Source organism: Camelina sativa, chromosome 9 (assembly GCF_000633955.1).
Source record: "Camelina sativa cultivar DH55 chromosome 9, Cs, whole genome shotgun sequence".
Taxonomy (NCBI): Eukaryota; Viridiplantae; Streptophyta; class Magnoliopsida; order Brassicales; family Brassicaceae; genus Camelina; species Camelina sativa.
This window is the reverse complement of record NC_025693.1, coordinates 24,902,745-24,917,096: the sequence shown is the minus strand read 5'-3', so window position 1 is coordinate 24,917,096 and position 14,352 is coordinate 24,902,745. Positions and strand designations below refer to the sequence as shown.

General features: G+C 33.6%; 2 protein-coding genes across 2 annotated transcripts in view; both read left to right on the top strand.

The window, feature by feature from the left end:
- The window catches only part of LOC104712131 (chalcone--flavonone isomerase 1-like), a 14,425-nt gene extending 5,681 nt beyond the window's left edge, over positions 1-8,744 (top strand). Inside the window, exons 2-6 of the mRNA XM_019229340.1 lie at positions 2,451-2,486; positions 2,569-2,712; positions 2,795-3,018; positions 3,271-3,488; positions 8,654-8,744. Of these exons, the coding sequence (XP_019084885.1) occupies positions 2,451-2,486; positions 2,569-2,712; positions 2,795-3,018; positions 3,271-3,459 (593 nt within the window). The 3' untranslated portion in view covers positions 3,460-3,488; positions 8,654-8,744. The remainder of the gene's footprint in view (positions 1-2,450; positions 2,487-2,568; positions 2,713-2,794; positions 3,019-3,270; positions 3,489-8,653) is intronic.
- Positions 7,341-8,744, top strand: LOC104712130 (chalcone--flavonone isomerase 1-like). The gene is made up of 4 exons (XM_010428958.2): positions 7,341-7,641; positions 7,724-7,867; positions 7,958-8,181; positions 8,436-8,744. The coding sequence occupies exons 1-4, from the start codon at positions 7,509-7,511 to the stop codon at positions 8,622-8,624; spliced, it is 690 nt and encodes a 229-aa protein (XP_010427260.1). The 5' UTR covers positions 7,341-7,508; the 3' UTR covers positions 8,625-8,744.

Below are 14,352 nucleotides of genomic sequence, written 5' to 3'. Positions count from 1 at the left end.
GGTGAACACAGGGTACATTTCAGCAAACAGAGCCATGGTGACCTACATGATCATGCATTGCACCCCGTTTGATTTTGGGAGAATGATCTATGATCAGATCATACAGCTGGGTCTGCAAGCTAAGTCAGGGCTTCGTCCACCGTTTCCCAGTCGTATTCATCAGCTCTTTGAAGCTTAGCGTCCTGTTCCGAGTCTTCAGCAATAAGACACGAAGAAGACAAAGGGGAAGATGACTGTGTCACGGCCTGTGAAATCGATCATTCATAGTGGTACATCTACATAAGTGTGTTGAAACTTCAGTGTCGTGGAGTCAACAAAAGAGGACATGTGATCATCTCCCCTTAATGACCTACAGGTGCATATGATTGTGATGAGACATGTTATCAGCAATGAAGACAGAGGTGTGATACTCTGTTGTTAGAATCGTGATACATCCATTGAAGAACGAACATTTGTGGTTGGGTTCACTGATGATGTATGAAGATGTTTGAAGCTGCTGGGCTTCTGAAAAACTGTGTCTGAGATTAAGCCTTACTTATCTAAAGGTATATGTGTTTTGTGGGGCTAATCTGTCAACTGTCAAGGGTTTGATCAAGATAGTGATTGTTCTTGTAAGGAACTGTGCATTTGGAGTCTCACAAGACCGATCAACACTCTATTTGATTATGGTGGAGTAACTGGCTAGACGGGTATTAGACATGTGAGACTGATGATAGTTGAGTTAACAGATGATCATATGTTTGAGTTCCCTACAGATGACGAATTGGAGAAGTGATATGTGCTTAGCTCATCTGATTAGTGAAGCAGAAGTTTGAAAGCATAGATCATGATACACAAGATGCTGTTTTTCCTGCAAAGCTTGTGTATGGTCACATCCACACTGTGATTCGACCAAAGTGCTATCTGCTGTTCGAATTCTCGGCTACCAGTGTCCTATTGCCCAACATCCAGTTGTGGTTGCAAGGATAGTCAACATGCCTACAAACAAGAAGCTGTTTCAATAGGCAACTTGACTGATCATCAAAGTGCTTAAGGATGCGAAGCACTGTTAGCAGGTAAGTGATTCCCATAACTCAGTATATTGTTGTGATACATATGTCTGTTTTTGACTTAGTTGATCACTCAAGCTGGGGGAGAATGATTCTGGTTTTGTGTTTTGTTCAACGCCTAATGATAAGGAGTTCTGTACTTATGGGGGAGAATTCTTGAAGCTACTTGGTTTAGCGGGAGAATCATTGTTTATGGGGGAGACTTAATTTATTAATTGGTTGATCTTAGGATGGTGGTGGTTATTGATCTTAGGTTGTTAATGATTGAGAATATGCCAATTGATTAAGTCTGGATTAGAGAATTATTAAGAACATGGTTTCCGCTGCAGCCCGCTGGGGTTTCTGATTGTTAGGTTCTTATGCATAATTCTGTTTGAACAAGCTGTTGGTTAATTTTGCTAGATAATGTCTGATGTTTTGTCTAGTTGTTGCTTGTTCTGTTTTTGGCTTGTGTTTTGTTGGAGTGTCTTTTCAGGTTGAACCAGAGAGATGCTTGAGTATCAAACTCAGTCAAAAAGGGGGAGATTGTAAATGCAGATTCTGGAACAACTCGCTGTGAGGAACAAGTCGTTGTGCCGAACAGAGCATTGTGCCAGTCAGGAAGCTGCATCAGATCACAGACGCCCGAGTTGCTGACATGGATGTGTGAGCTGACGTGGAAAGACGTGAGTGGATGTGATGATGCGTCAAGGAAGGCTGTTGACGTGGTCTTGAAGATAGAGACAAGATTGTACTTGGAGATATGGAAAATATTCTCTGCGATAAATAAGGAAAGGATAAGCTTGAGGAGCAAGCAGTTTCCGTTTGTCTGGAGATATGAAGAATATTCTCCGCAACAGTTAAGGAAAGGATAAGGCTGAGAAACAAGCAGTTTCCTTATCCCGTGATACTTGGAGATTCGCCTTCTAGGGTTTCTCAAATCGTGTATATATATTCTAGGAGTAGGCCACGAGCCAATTTGAGCACTCTAGAATATTGATACAGTTGTAAACTTCGAAGCCACAAAAATAAGGCTTAGAAGGGGTGTTCCCAGTTCTCTGTGACGTTAATCAGGGTGGTGATTAAGTGCGCAGAGAATTGTTTTTTCTTTCTCTTAGATCTACTCTGGTGAGAGTTTAGATAGAAAAGAGAGAGGGTGAGTTTTAATCTCTCAGCTAAAAAGAGAGAGGGTGAGTTTATTCTCTTAGATCTACACAGGTGTGTGTTTAGATAGAAAAGAGAAGAGGGGTCAGATTCATTCTTAGTCGGGTTCAATCCTATTGGGTAGAATAGGTTGAGTAAGGGCCGAGACAAAATTGTATCCTTGTAAAAGATAAATTTTGTTAATAAGATTGAATAGAAAAGCGTTGGTTTGGCGCGTTCCAAGTGTGAATCAGTGTGTTGTGCTTCTCTATACCTTTACAGCCTCCTCCAATCCACTCATCCTCGGTGGCGCAGGTTCGGTTGTCGTTACCTCTGTTTTTGTCTTCTTCTTTTTGCTGACTATGTGATCCTTTTGCTAACATATATATACGCGCAGGTGTCCAAGTAAAATTCACAACTTATACCGTTGTAGGAGTATACCTAGATGCTAACGCGGTCCCATCACTCTCCCTCAAGTGGAAGGGCAAAACCGCAGAGGAATTAACTGAATCTGTCCCGTTCTTCCGTGAAATCGTCAGAGGTAGAACACCAGTTACTTAACTTACACGTCAAGTTAGATTATTAGACCAACTTAGTTTCACTTCCTTGAATTTGCTCTTTAGGTGCGTTTGAGAAGTTTATTAAGGTGACTATGAAACTGCCGTTAACTGGACAGCAATACTCGGAGGGAGTAACGAAGAAGTGTGTGGCTATATTGAAAGTTCGAGGGACTTACACGGACTGTGAAGCCAAAGCTGTGGAGAAGTTCTTGGAGGTCTTCAAGGACGAAACCTTCCCTCCCGGTGCATCCATCCTTTTTGCTCTCTCCCCAAACGGCTCCCTTACGGTAACTTTGCTACCATAACATTGACATGATTTATAGTTTATTTTGGCGGTTTAAATTATTGTAAGTTCAAATTAAATGCCAGCAATGAGATACTCTGTTTGCATGTTTAATGAACACTTGCGTTAGGAAATGTTTTAGTATTTTAAATGTGAACAGAACACTAATGTAGAAGTAGCGTTTGAAATAATAGTAGTTATAACGTGTAGCTTTGGAATATTTTATTAAGGATTTGTTGTGAACGTTTTTTTGCAGGTTGCGTTTTCCAAAGATGATAGCATTCCTGAAACCGGAAAAGCTGTGATCCAGAACAAATTGTTGGCGGAGGATGTTCTTGAGTCGTTCATCGGAAAGAACGGTGCTTCTCCAGGGGTTAGGTTGAGTGTTGCCGAGAGATTAGCTCAGCTGATGAACGAGAACAAGGTCGAAGAGGAAGAGAACTGAGAATCCATAGGATAAAAATAACTTAGTATTTGGTGTTTTATTTTTTTCTATGTCGATCCTATAAATAACTTAGTTCCTTTTGAATGTTATCAACTATTTTTAAGAATAATCCAAGAGTATCATGGAATAGGATGAAAATTGTGTTATCACTAGCTGGTCTTAATTCTAGAGATTACACTAACGAAAACCAAGTGATCAAAAAATTATAGGAAACAAAATTTGAATTTTTGTCAACAAAGAATCAAATCTGAAACTTGTTGCATGTTCATTATTAAAGGATGATAACTCATGGCTACTGTGGTCCACTGGTCTGATAACTTGGAGAATCTGGTTCTAAGAAAAAGGTTGAAAGCTTTATGTGTTGCGTTTGGCATTGGTTTTGAACTTTTCCGTTACATATTATTGAGGTGTTTGATCCTGTTGAATAAGAGAAAATTCAGAAGGGTGAAAACTTTGGTCATAAACATCAACGTTTGAAGCTCAAATCAAAGAAGCAAACAAAACACTTATATGAAAATTTGGTCTTACACAGGTAAGGTCGTTTTGATGGGTCAGAGATGTTCAGCCCTGTATGTTAGGTTTTGAGTTAAGCTTTAGATCCGCATGCATGTCCGTGATCACCTAAAAATATGTAAGACTGGGCCGACATGCCTTTTTTTTGGACCACCATAGTAATATCCGTAGGAATGAACGTGGAGTTCCACAATCTCATCAATGTTTATTTGTGTCTTGCATTCATGTCTAACATAACATTTAGATGCAACATCCAGATTCGGCATTTAAATGTTGTTCACTTATTAAATTAGGTTTTATATATGGTTATTGTATTTGGATACAATTTTGTCCGTTTGTTAATTTGAAGAACATATGAATGTAAAATTTACTTATCCTAGCTATAACAACTAACAAGAAAATGTTTTGTTATGTTTTAACTAATAACCAACGTAATTTGTTTTCAATTCGCCATTTTAATCTTAATATAGAAAATTCTGTAAATTTAAAAATTGTTAATCATTAACATCTTGAAACCTGATATATTATTTAAAATCCTATGTGGATGCAGTAAGGAGCTTATAGCTCCAAATTTTATTAGTATAAAATAATTATAATATTTTAAATTTTTAATAGAATTTTTAAATTTGCACGTCTGATAAATCAAGCTTCCTGCTTATTTGTAATTAAAAGCATATTAGTCTTATTTATAAACTATGTTTTGAACCCACGCTATGCGTGGGTTTATTTGATATATTTTGATAAAAATTATATATGATTGATGACGTTAATGAAATATTATTTTATAGAAAACTTTAAATTATTATTAAAAATTATTATTAAATTTCAGATACACAATTTTTAAAAATATAAAAATCAGTTGTGTTTTAAAATCAAATCTGATAAAAAGTTTATGAATTTAACTCGACGTCCAGGCAAGGCGAATCAAACTGGTGACCTCATATATCCTAAACCATTTCTATGACCACCAGATAAAACAAAACAATTTAATAATCATGAATTTATTTCGTTTTTCATATTTAATTGATCGCTATCACCTATGTTTTTGTATTTTTTATTCAATGTTTTCTTATTCTTCATATTCTTTCTTGTCATATTCATTGTCAAATTTATGGTAATTGTCATCGTTACTTTTACCGTCCGGTTCTTCGTTATACTTTTCTTTTTGTTCTTCCTCGTCAATTTCTTCACATTCTTCCACTGAAAAACTTTTTTTTTAGACTACCACACAACTTGTTAACCCATCAAACTCCAAGACTAAAATCATTTCTTTTCTCATAAAAATTGTGCAATTCATGAAGACCAGCAGAGTCAACACATGCACCCAATTATTGATAATTTCATCTATATAATTATTTGGTTTTAGATCCACACATATTGAAACTTCTCAAACCAAAATCCTTACTTGCAGAGAAAGTAATATGAACACATGTATAGTTAAAACAATATTTTGTGCTTTTTGTCGATCCTTCTTCTTTAGACTCAAATAACATCAAATCAAGGTCTTGCGACGTCAATCTTTCTTTCTTAAACTTAAAAATAAAAATAAAATTACTGCAAAAGTATCAAATCATCTGTAAAGTCATACACAAAAACATGTTTTACAGCTCATAAGAGATATAAAGCACCCGACGATTGGCCAGCCTTCTCCTCCTTGCTAGAAGATTTCCATTCTCTAAGAGCATCATTCTCATCCTTTACCCTGTCCCAGATTCCGAGGACGTCAAATACGCGAGCAGACTGTCTGGCCCGCTCTTCTAGATCTTTAGTTTCTGAATTTTTTTTTGTAAACTCTTGTCCTCCAACTTGGGCAACCAACTTGGGGGTCATCTTTTGATTTATTTAGAAAAAAAGAAAAGAATAAAAAAAAGATATAGAGCACAAACGGAGATAAGTAAGATATTTTCAAGATATTAAAAAATTTGATATATAATATTTAGTAATTCTTAAACTTTTAAATTTTTAATAGAGATTAAATATTTAAAATATTTCAAACTTTAGATGTAGTTTCAATATTTGTAACATTTTTTTAGAGTTAAATATTAATGACACTTTAAGTTTTTATAGAGTTTAAATAGTTATAATATTATAACATTTTTATGGAGGTATTATAATATTTCTAAACATTCTATAATAAATATTTAAACCTTTAAAAATTTTAATTTACTAAAATAAATCAAATAAAACTTTTAAATTTGGAAACCTGATAAATAAGCATAAATCAAGCAAACCTGATAAATTTATAGTTTAAAATATAGTAGTTTTATTTGTAATGGTTCTCAGCCATTGTCAAAAAAATTCTAGTCACCGTGTACACTTATTTATAAGTATTTTAATATAGAAATTTTATATAATTTTAAAATTTTAAATATTAAGATGTTTGATCCCAATTGATTATTAAAAAAATCTGAATATACAAAATTCTGGAAATATTTAAAAATGTTAATTAATTAGTGACATGTCAAATATCGATAGGTTGTTTTAAATATCATGTAGACGCCTTAATAAAGCTTATAGCTTCTACTTTTATTTAGTATAGATTGTTGGATATGGGCTTTGTCCCCAATATTAATAAGGCCCGAACAGAATACCAACAAGTTTAGCAGGTCTACAAGACCTTAATTCGGCCAAATAAGTACAGCGTTAAACTCATAATTTGCAGAAGAGACAGAAGGAATTTAAGATCAATGTCTCACTATAAAGAATAGAGGTCACTATCGAGCACGATATCCGAAAAAGGTGATTAAAGAGAGCATTCAAGAGCTCAACCGCAAGTCTAAGTCGTATTAATCACACTCAGCATTTGTGTGTTGTCTCTTTCGTCTCGTACGAAAAGTCTTTGGAGCGACAGAACTATAACGTCGCACAACTCAAACTCTCTGTAAACACTTGCCTTGTTTCATTGTTAATTAAAGGACAAGCTCTATTTTTACCCTCAAATTCCTGTATTATCTATATTGTTGCGACTTAGCATCAACAAATATCTCTATATTCTTAAAATTCATATAGAAATTTCAATAAATATAAACTAGTTAAAGTTTATCATGTTCTATATATATTTAACAACATAAATCATATAAATCATTTACCTATAATGATTTACCAAAACTCTGGAAGAAGATAAGCCTTTATGAAATTCCATAATACCTTTCATAACTTAAAATATAAATATATAAAACCCAAACCAAAAACCTAAGCTGCAACGAAACTTAAAGGAATAAGAGCGTAAACAAAAGGTCTTTGTTTGGTGTAAGAGGATCCGAGTTTAAAACCACCAAGTGTCACTACATCTTCTAGTCAAATATAAAAAGGCAGACAAATCTCAAAAGTTAGTTAAGTCCACGTGCTTACACATCCAACCAAACCAAAAACCTAAGATGCAACCAAACAAAGATCGTAAACAAAAAGTCTTTGTTAGGTATAAGGCGATCCGAGGTTTAAACGTCCAATTGTCACTACATCTTCCTATCAAATATAAATAGAGGGACAAATCTCATAAGTGAGTTAAGTCCAACACTCGTAATCGTAACTCAACTATGTCTTCCTCCTCCGTTGTCGTCTCTCCGTCTCCGCTCCCTACCGTCGCGGAGCTTCATGTAGATTCCGTCACGTTTGCACCGTCCGTCAAGTCACCAGCCTCCTCCAATCCACTCTTCCTCGGTGGCGCAGGTTCGGTTGTCGTTTCCTCTGTTTTTGTCTTCTTCTTTTTGCTGACTATGTGATCCTTTTGCTAACATATATATACGCGCAGGTGTCCAAGGAAAATTCACAACTTATACCGTCGTAGGAGTATACCTAGATGCTAACGCCATCCCATCACTCTCCCTCAAGTGGAAGGGCAAAACCGCAGAGGAGTTAACGGAATCTGTCTCGTTCTTCCGTGAAATCGTCACAGGTACTTAATTCCTTATATAACAACTTAATTTACACGTCAAGTTAGATTATTAGACCAACTTAGTTTCACTTCCTTCAATTTGCTCTTTAGGTGCGTTTGAGAAGTTTATTAAGTTGACTATGAAACAGCCGTTATTTGGACATAAATACGCGGAGGGAGTAACGAAGAAGTGTGTGGCTATATTGAAAGTTCGAGGGACTTACACGGACTGTGAAGCCAATGCTGTGGAGAAGTTCTTGGAGGTCTTCAAGGACGAAACCTTCCTTCCCGGTGCATCCATCCTTTTTGCTCTCTCCCCGAACGGCTCCCTTACGGTAACTTTGCTACCATAACATTGACATGATTTATAGTTTATTTTGGCGGTTTATATTATTGTAAGTTCAAATTAAATGCCAGCAATGAGATACTCTGTTTGCATGTTTAATGAACACTTGCGTTAGGAAATGTTTTTTAGTATTTTAAATGTGAACAGAACACTAATGTAGAAGTAGCGTTTGAAATAATAGTAGTTATAACGTGTAGCTTTGGAATATTTTATTAAGGATTTGTTATGAACGTTTTTTTTCAGGTTGCGTTTTCTAAAGATGATAACATTCCTGAAACCGGGAAAGCTGTGATCCAGAACAAATTGTTGGCGGAGGATGTTCTTGAGTCGTTCATCGGAAAGAACGGTGCTTCTCCAGGGGTTAGGTTGAGTGTTGCCGAGAGATTAGCTCAGCTGATGAACGAGAACAAGGTCGAAGAGGAAGAGAACTGAGAATCCATAGGATAAAAATAACTTAGTATTTGGGCCTTTGAGTTCCATAGGTTCTCTTGAGTACGTATTTGGTAATTTATGTTTTTCTATGTCGAATCCTATATAAATACCTTAGTTCCTTTTGAATGTTTTCAACTATTTTTAAGAATAATCCAAGAGTATCATGGAATAGGATGAAAATTGTGTTATCACTAGCTGGTCTTGATTCTAGAGATTACACTGAAACGAAACCAAGTGATCAAAAAATTATAGGGAACAAAATTTGAATTTTGGTCAACAAAGAATCAAATCTGAAACTTGTTGCATGTTCATTATTAAAGGATGATGACTCATGGCAACTGTGGTCCACTGGTCCGATAACTTGGAGAATCTGGTTCTAAGAAAAAGGTTGAAAGCTTTATGTGTTGCGTTTGGCATTGGTTTTGAACTTTTCCGTTACATATTATTGAGGTGTTTGATCCTGTTGAATAAGAGAAAATTCAGAAGGGTGAAAAATTTGGTCATAAACATCAACGTTTGAAGCTCAAATCAAAGAAGCAACCAAACCACTTATATGAAAATTTGGTCTTACACAGGTAAGGTCGTCTTGATGGGTCAGAGATGTTCAGCCCTGTATGTTAGGTTTTGAGTTTTTTTTTTTTTGGTTAAAATGTTAGGTTTTGAGTTAAGCTTTAAATCCGCATGCATGTCCGTGATCACCTAAAAATATGTAAGACTGGGCCGACATGCCTTTTTTTGGACCACCATAGTAATATCCGTAGGAATGAACGTGGAGTTCCACAATCTCATCAATGTTTATTTGTGTCTTGCATTCATGTCTAACATAACATTTAGATGCAACATCCAGATTCGGCATTTAAATGTTGTTCACTTATTAAATTAGGTTTTGTATATGGTATTGTATTTGCATACAATTTTGTCCGTTTGTTAATATGAAGAAACATATGAATGTAAAATTTACTTATCCTATAACAACTAACAAGAAAATGTTTTGTTGTGTTTTAATTAATAACCAACGTAATTTGTCTTAATTAAATTAAAAATTTACAAAATAATTTTATGCATAAATTAAAATTCGTATGATAATAATTACATATAAGTTTTGAGATTTTATTCCCAAAATATAAATTCACGATTTATGTGCTAAAAATAGATGGTCACAAATATTGTACTATAAAACAGTTTAGCTTTAAAACGAGATTTCGTAGTTTTTAAAACTAGATTCGACATTTTTAATATTAAAAATTTAAAATGTGAGTCTAAAAATTTAAGTGTCAACATACTACTCTATAATTTTGGCGCCATATCATGATTTCATAAAAAGCATCAAAATATAAGTTTACAACTATCGCGCTTGAACAAAATTTTGTAAATTTGATTTTCAAACACGATTTCATTATTTTTATGCTAGATCACAATTCTCAATCATTTATATTAACACAAAATTTTGTGATTTTGGGAATTTTGCCCAATCTACCACATTGGATATAAATATTTTCAGATTTACCACATTAGAAAAACTTTTTCCAATCTACCAAAAGTGACTATGTTAAATGACGTTAATAGTCCTCTTCTCTTCCCTTGAAATTTGGCGTTTGGCGATGCAGTACAACATTTGACGCAGCATTAATTACGTTGGCATTTAATGTCAACAGAAAAGTCGAAACTATCTAAGTAGTTGACAAATAATTAACTATATATATATAATAGACAAAATATAAGTTGTGGACAATATTTATCCTACAAACAATAATTATATTTGACTTAAGTTTGTCCACCACCTTTAAGTTAGTGTGTTGTAGTCTTGCAGACTAATAAACGATAGACATTATTTATAAGTTGTCCATTAAAACATATGTATATACATTTGTAATATTTTAAATCGATAAAAAATGCATAGTAAAAAATAATATTTAAAGTTGACGAAATATATATTTCTCGTAGACAAGATTCTAGATAGTAGACAAAAATATTACAGTGGACAACAAATGTCATGGACCAAAAATAAAATAATATGAATCAATTAACATGATAGACAAAAAATAAAGTTTAAATCTGTCCATAGATGAACCTAATAGAATGAGAAGTATGAGACAAATGTGACTGAGAATGCTTTTTTCCTTCATAGTAGAATCTTGTTTAAGTAAAATTTAAAAGTATAAGCAAAACCCAGAAAATTAGAGAAAGATTTTAGTTTAAATGAGATTGGACTGCTTTAATTTGAAATTGGACTGTTGTGCAAGACAGTGAAAAGACACGACACAACACAACAGTTTTATTAAATAAAAAACAAGAAAATATTCTTTTATTATTTTGCATAGGAAACAAAGGACAGGTAATTCTATCATACAGTTGAGGTACTCCTTGAAAGGAGTTTTGCAATGTGGTATAATCCGATAGAAAGATTTATGAATGTGGTAGAACTCTTAAAAAACTCAAAATTTTAATTACGGCCTGTTTGTACCGAGATGAGCATAATACTAATAAACAAGATTTTATGGGGTAAGAATGGAGTTGGTCCTTTTATTAACGAGAAATGAGGTCGTCACTTACAAAGAATCAAGATTATGCTCGTCAATTTACAGGCAAACTAACGACCAGAACCATGACAAGCTCAGAAACGGAAATGAATTACACAAAAGGCAATAAACTCAGTATTCGATGCAAAGTATTGCTCTATAGATAATCTATGGGGGTCAGGATGGTGATCCCAATAAATGTCCTCTGCTTTTATAGGCGACTGTTGACTTAGGGCTGCCTAAGATGTCAACGCAAATTCCTGAGATTGCCCTCTCCGAAGCTTAACAGACTTTCATTAAATTTGTTGAGCCAGAACTTTAGATTAATATACTCCCTCCATTTCAAAATATAAGATGTTTAAGAGAAGTTTTTTTATAATATATGATGTTTTTAAGTATCTATGCAACTTTTAGATTAGTTTAGTATTTTATATTATACAGTATTATTTCTGATTGGTTGAACTTGTTAAAAGTAAAGACTTCTTAATCTGCGTATTTTAGTTAAAATATCCTATATTTTGAAACGGAATATTTAAGAAGTCTTTGTTAGACCGAGTGTCATATAAGGCAAAACCCATATCCAACAAGGCCATACATATATAACTCAAAATTCAAAAATTTTGCACCATGTATGGCCTTGTTGGATATGGGTTTTTCCATACTTCTTGCCTTATTAGAATTATTGCAATTATAAAATATCTTGCAATTATAAAATATATTGCAAAGCATAATTTGGCATTTCGTGGAACCAACGATACATTATATGGCAATTTCTGAGTAAATCATTTGAGGAAAAATGTATTAATTAGAATTATTGCAATTATAAAATATCTTGCAAAGCATAATTTGGCATTTCGTTGAACCAACGATACATTATATCAAAATAGTAATGGCAACTTTTTAGGATTAGTAGAGACGTTAGCAGAATTTGATCTTGTGATGAAAGAGCATGTTTTTAGGATTACTAGTGGAAGTATTCATCATCATTATCTTAGTCATAGTATTCAAAATGAACTGATTCTCTTAATTTCTTCAAAAATTAAATCAAAAATAGTTATGAGAATTAAAGAAGCCAAATATTTTTCTGTGATTTTGGATTGCACCCCTGCTGCTAGCCATCAAGAGCAAATGTCAATAATTATAAGGTGTGTGTCTTTTTCCTCAAATTGTTTTAAAGTAGAAGAGTACTTTGTTGAATTTATTCAAGTAGATGACACAACAGGTATAGGGCTTTTTGAAGTGTTAAAGGATGTATTAAAATCTCTAGATCTTGATATAGATAATGTGAGAGGTCAAGGTTATGACAATGGATCTAATATGAAAGGATACAAACAAGGTGTACAAAAAAGACTTTTGGATTTGAATCCTAGGGCATTTTATACACCATGTGCTTGTCATAGTCTTAATTTGGTTTTGTGTGATATTGGAAATAATTCGGTGAAGGTTAAAGATTTTTTTGGGGTAGTACAACGCTTGTATTCTTTGTTTGCTAATTCTATAAAGAGGTGGGATATTTTGAAAAATAATGTGAAAAGTTTAACTCTTAAGCAATTATCAACAACCCGATGGGAAAGTCGTGTTGAGAGTATTAAAGCTATACGGTTTCAGATTATGGATATAAGAGAGTCTTTATTTGAAGTGGCTGAAAATGATAATGATCCAATGATTCAAAGTGAAGCTAAATCTTTAGCATTGAATGAGCTTAGTAGTTTTGAATTTTTGTTATCTACTGTTATTTGGTTTGACATATTGCATGTGGTAAATATAGTTAGCAAAAAATTACAGTCAAAAGATATGCAGATTGATGTTGCAATGACCGAGGTAAGTGCCTTAATTTCTTATTTTAAGAAATATAGAGAAGTTGGATTTGTTGAGGCTATGATAAAAGCTAAGGAAATTGCCACTGAAATTGGTGTTGAACCTATATTTATTGAAAAAAGAATTATCCGTAGAAAAAAACAATATGATGAAGTTAGTGGTAATGAAACTTTATTATCTGCAGAAGAAACATTTCGAATTCAATATTTTTTGTATCTCATTGATCATGCTATTAGTTCATTTAATAAGAGGTTTGAACAATATCAGTTATATGAAAAGATGTTTGGTTTTTTGTTTGATTCCACTAAACTGAAAATGTGTGATGATGTGAGTTTAATGTCTCATTGTAGTTATCTAGAAAACAGTTTGAAAAATGGTGATTTAGTAGACATTGTTGGAGAGGAACTTTTTATTGAGCTAAAGTTTCTTAAGGAGCTTTTACCAAATGAAAATATGAAAGCTCATGATATAATAAATTTTCTTGTACCTTTTGATAGTTTTCCATATACTACAATTGCTTATAGAGTTTTACTAACTATTCCTGTTAGTGTTGCTTCAGCTGAAAGGAGTTTCTCCAAACTGAAATTATTGAAGTCATATTTGAGGACTTCTATGTCACAAGACAGATTAAATGGACTAGCTTTGATGGCTATTGAGAATGAGTTTTTGGAAGAATTGGATGTTGAAACTTTGATTGAGGATTTTGCTTCAAAACATGTAAAGAGAATGATGTTATTCACTTGAGCAATGACTGATTTTTCCTTGTATTTTTTTTTGTGAAAACAGGTACATCATAATCTATGAATTAGGATGGAAGGATTGACTACAAACAAAATGTAACGATGATGCACTTCGACTTTTGCACCGGGTGGAGCTGATGCTTACGCCGGCACTGATATAACTATATAAAGAACATTTTAAAGCTTTGGTAGAGAGTAAATAATTCATAAGACCGGTTATCTGAGATTCTGAGGTGTAAATAACCAAATACAAATCCGAGTTTGGCTACTGAACAAACATGACGCATGTGAATTATAATGTGACTGATGTATTCACTAGTTTTACAACGTAAATATTTCTTTCGAATTTGATAGAGGTTGATTTTGCATTAATGACTATTAAGTTACAAAAGTACAAACATTCCAGCACACATTTATAATCAATTGTGTTAGGTGTATATAAATCGACAATACATTTAAAGCATATAAAGTCGCAGTTAACTTGGAGCCACATAATTTGCAAAACTGACAAATTTATTTCACACTGATTCGACTGACATCGTATGCATATTAGCTAATTCCACCTTTCCAGTTTATTATGCTTTCTCAGTTTGTGATGTTGATGTATTTCCTGCTTGGCTCTAGTCTTCTGTAATGGCAGAAATGCCGAAC

What these genes read in the sequence shown, in the direction of transcription:
- LOC104712130 (XM_010428958.2), top strand. Translation starts at nt 7,509, where the DNA reads ATGTCTTCCTCCTCCGTTGTCGTCTCTCCGTCTCCGCTCCCTACCGTC. An exon ending in ACTCTTCCTCGGTGGCGCAG is followed by an intron (nt 7,642 to 7,723) that starts GTTCGGTTGTCG and finishes ATATACGCGCAG; the next exon opens with GTGTCCAAGGAAAATTCACA. An exon ending in CCCCGAACGGCTCCCTTACG is followed by an intron (nt 8,182 to 8,435) that starts GTAACTTTGCTA and finishes GTTTTTTTTCAG; the next exon opens with GTTGCGTTTTCTAAAGATGA.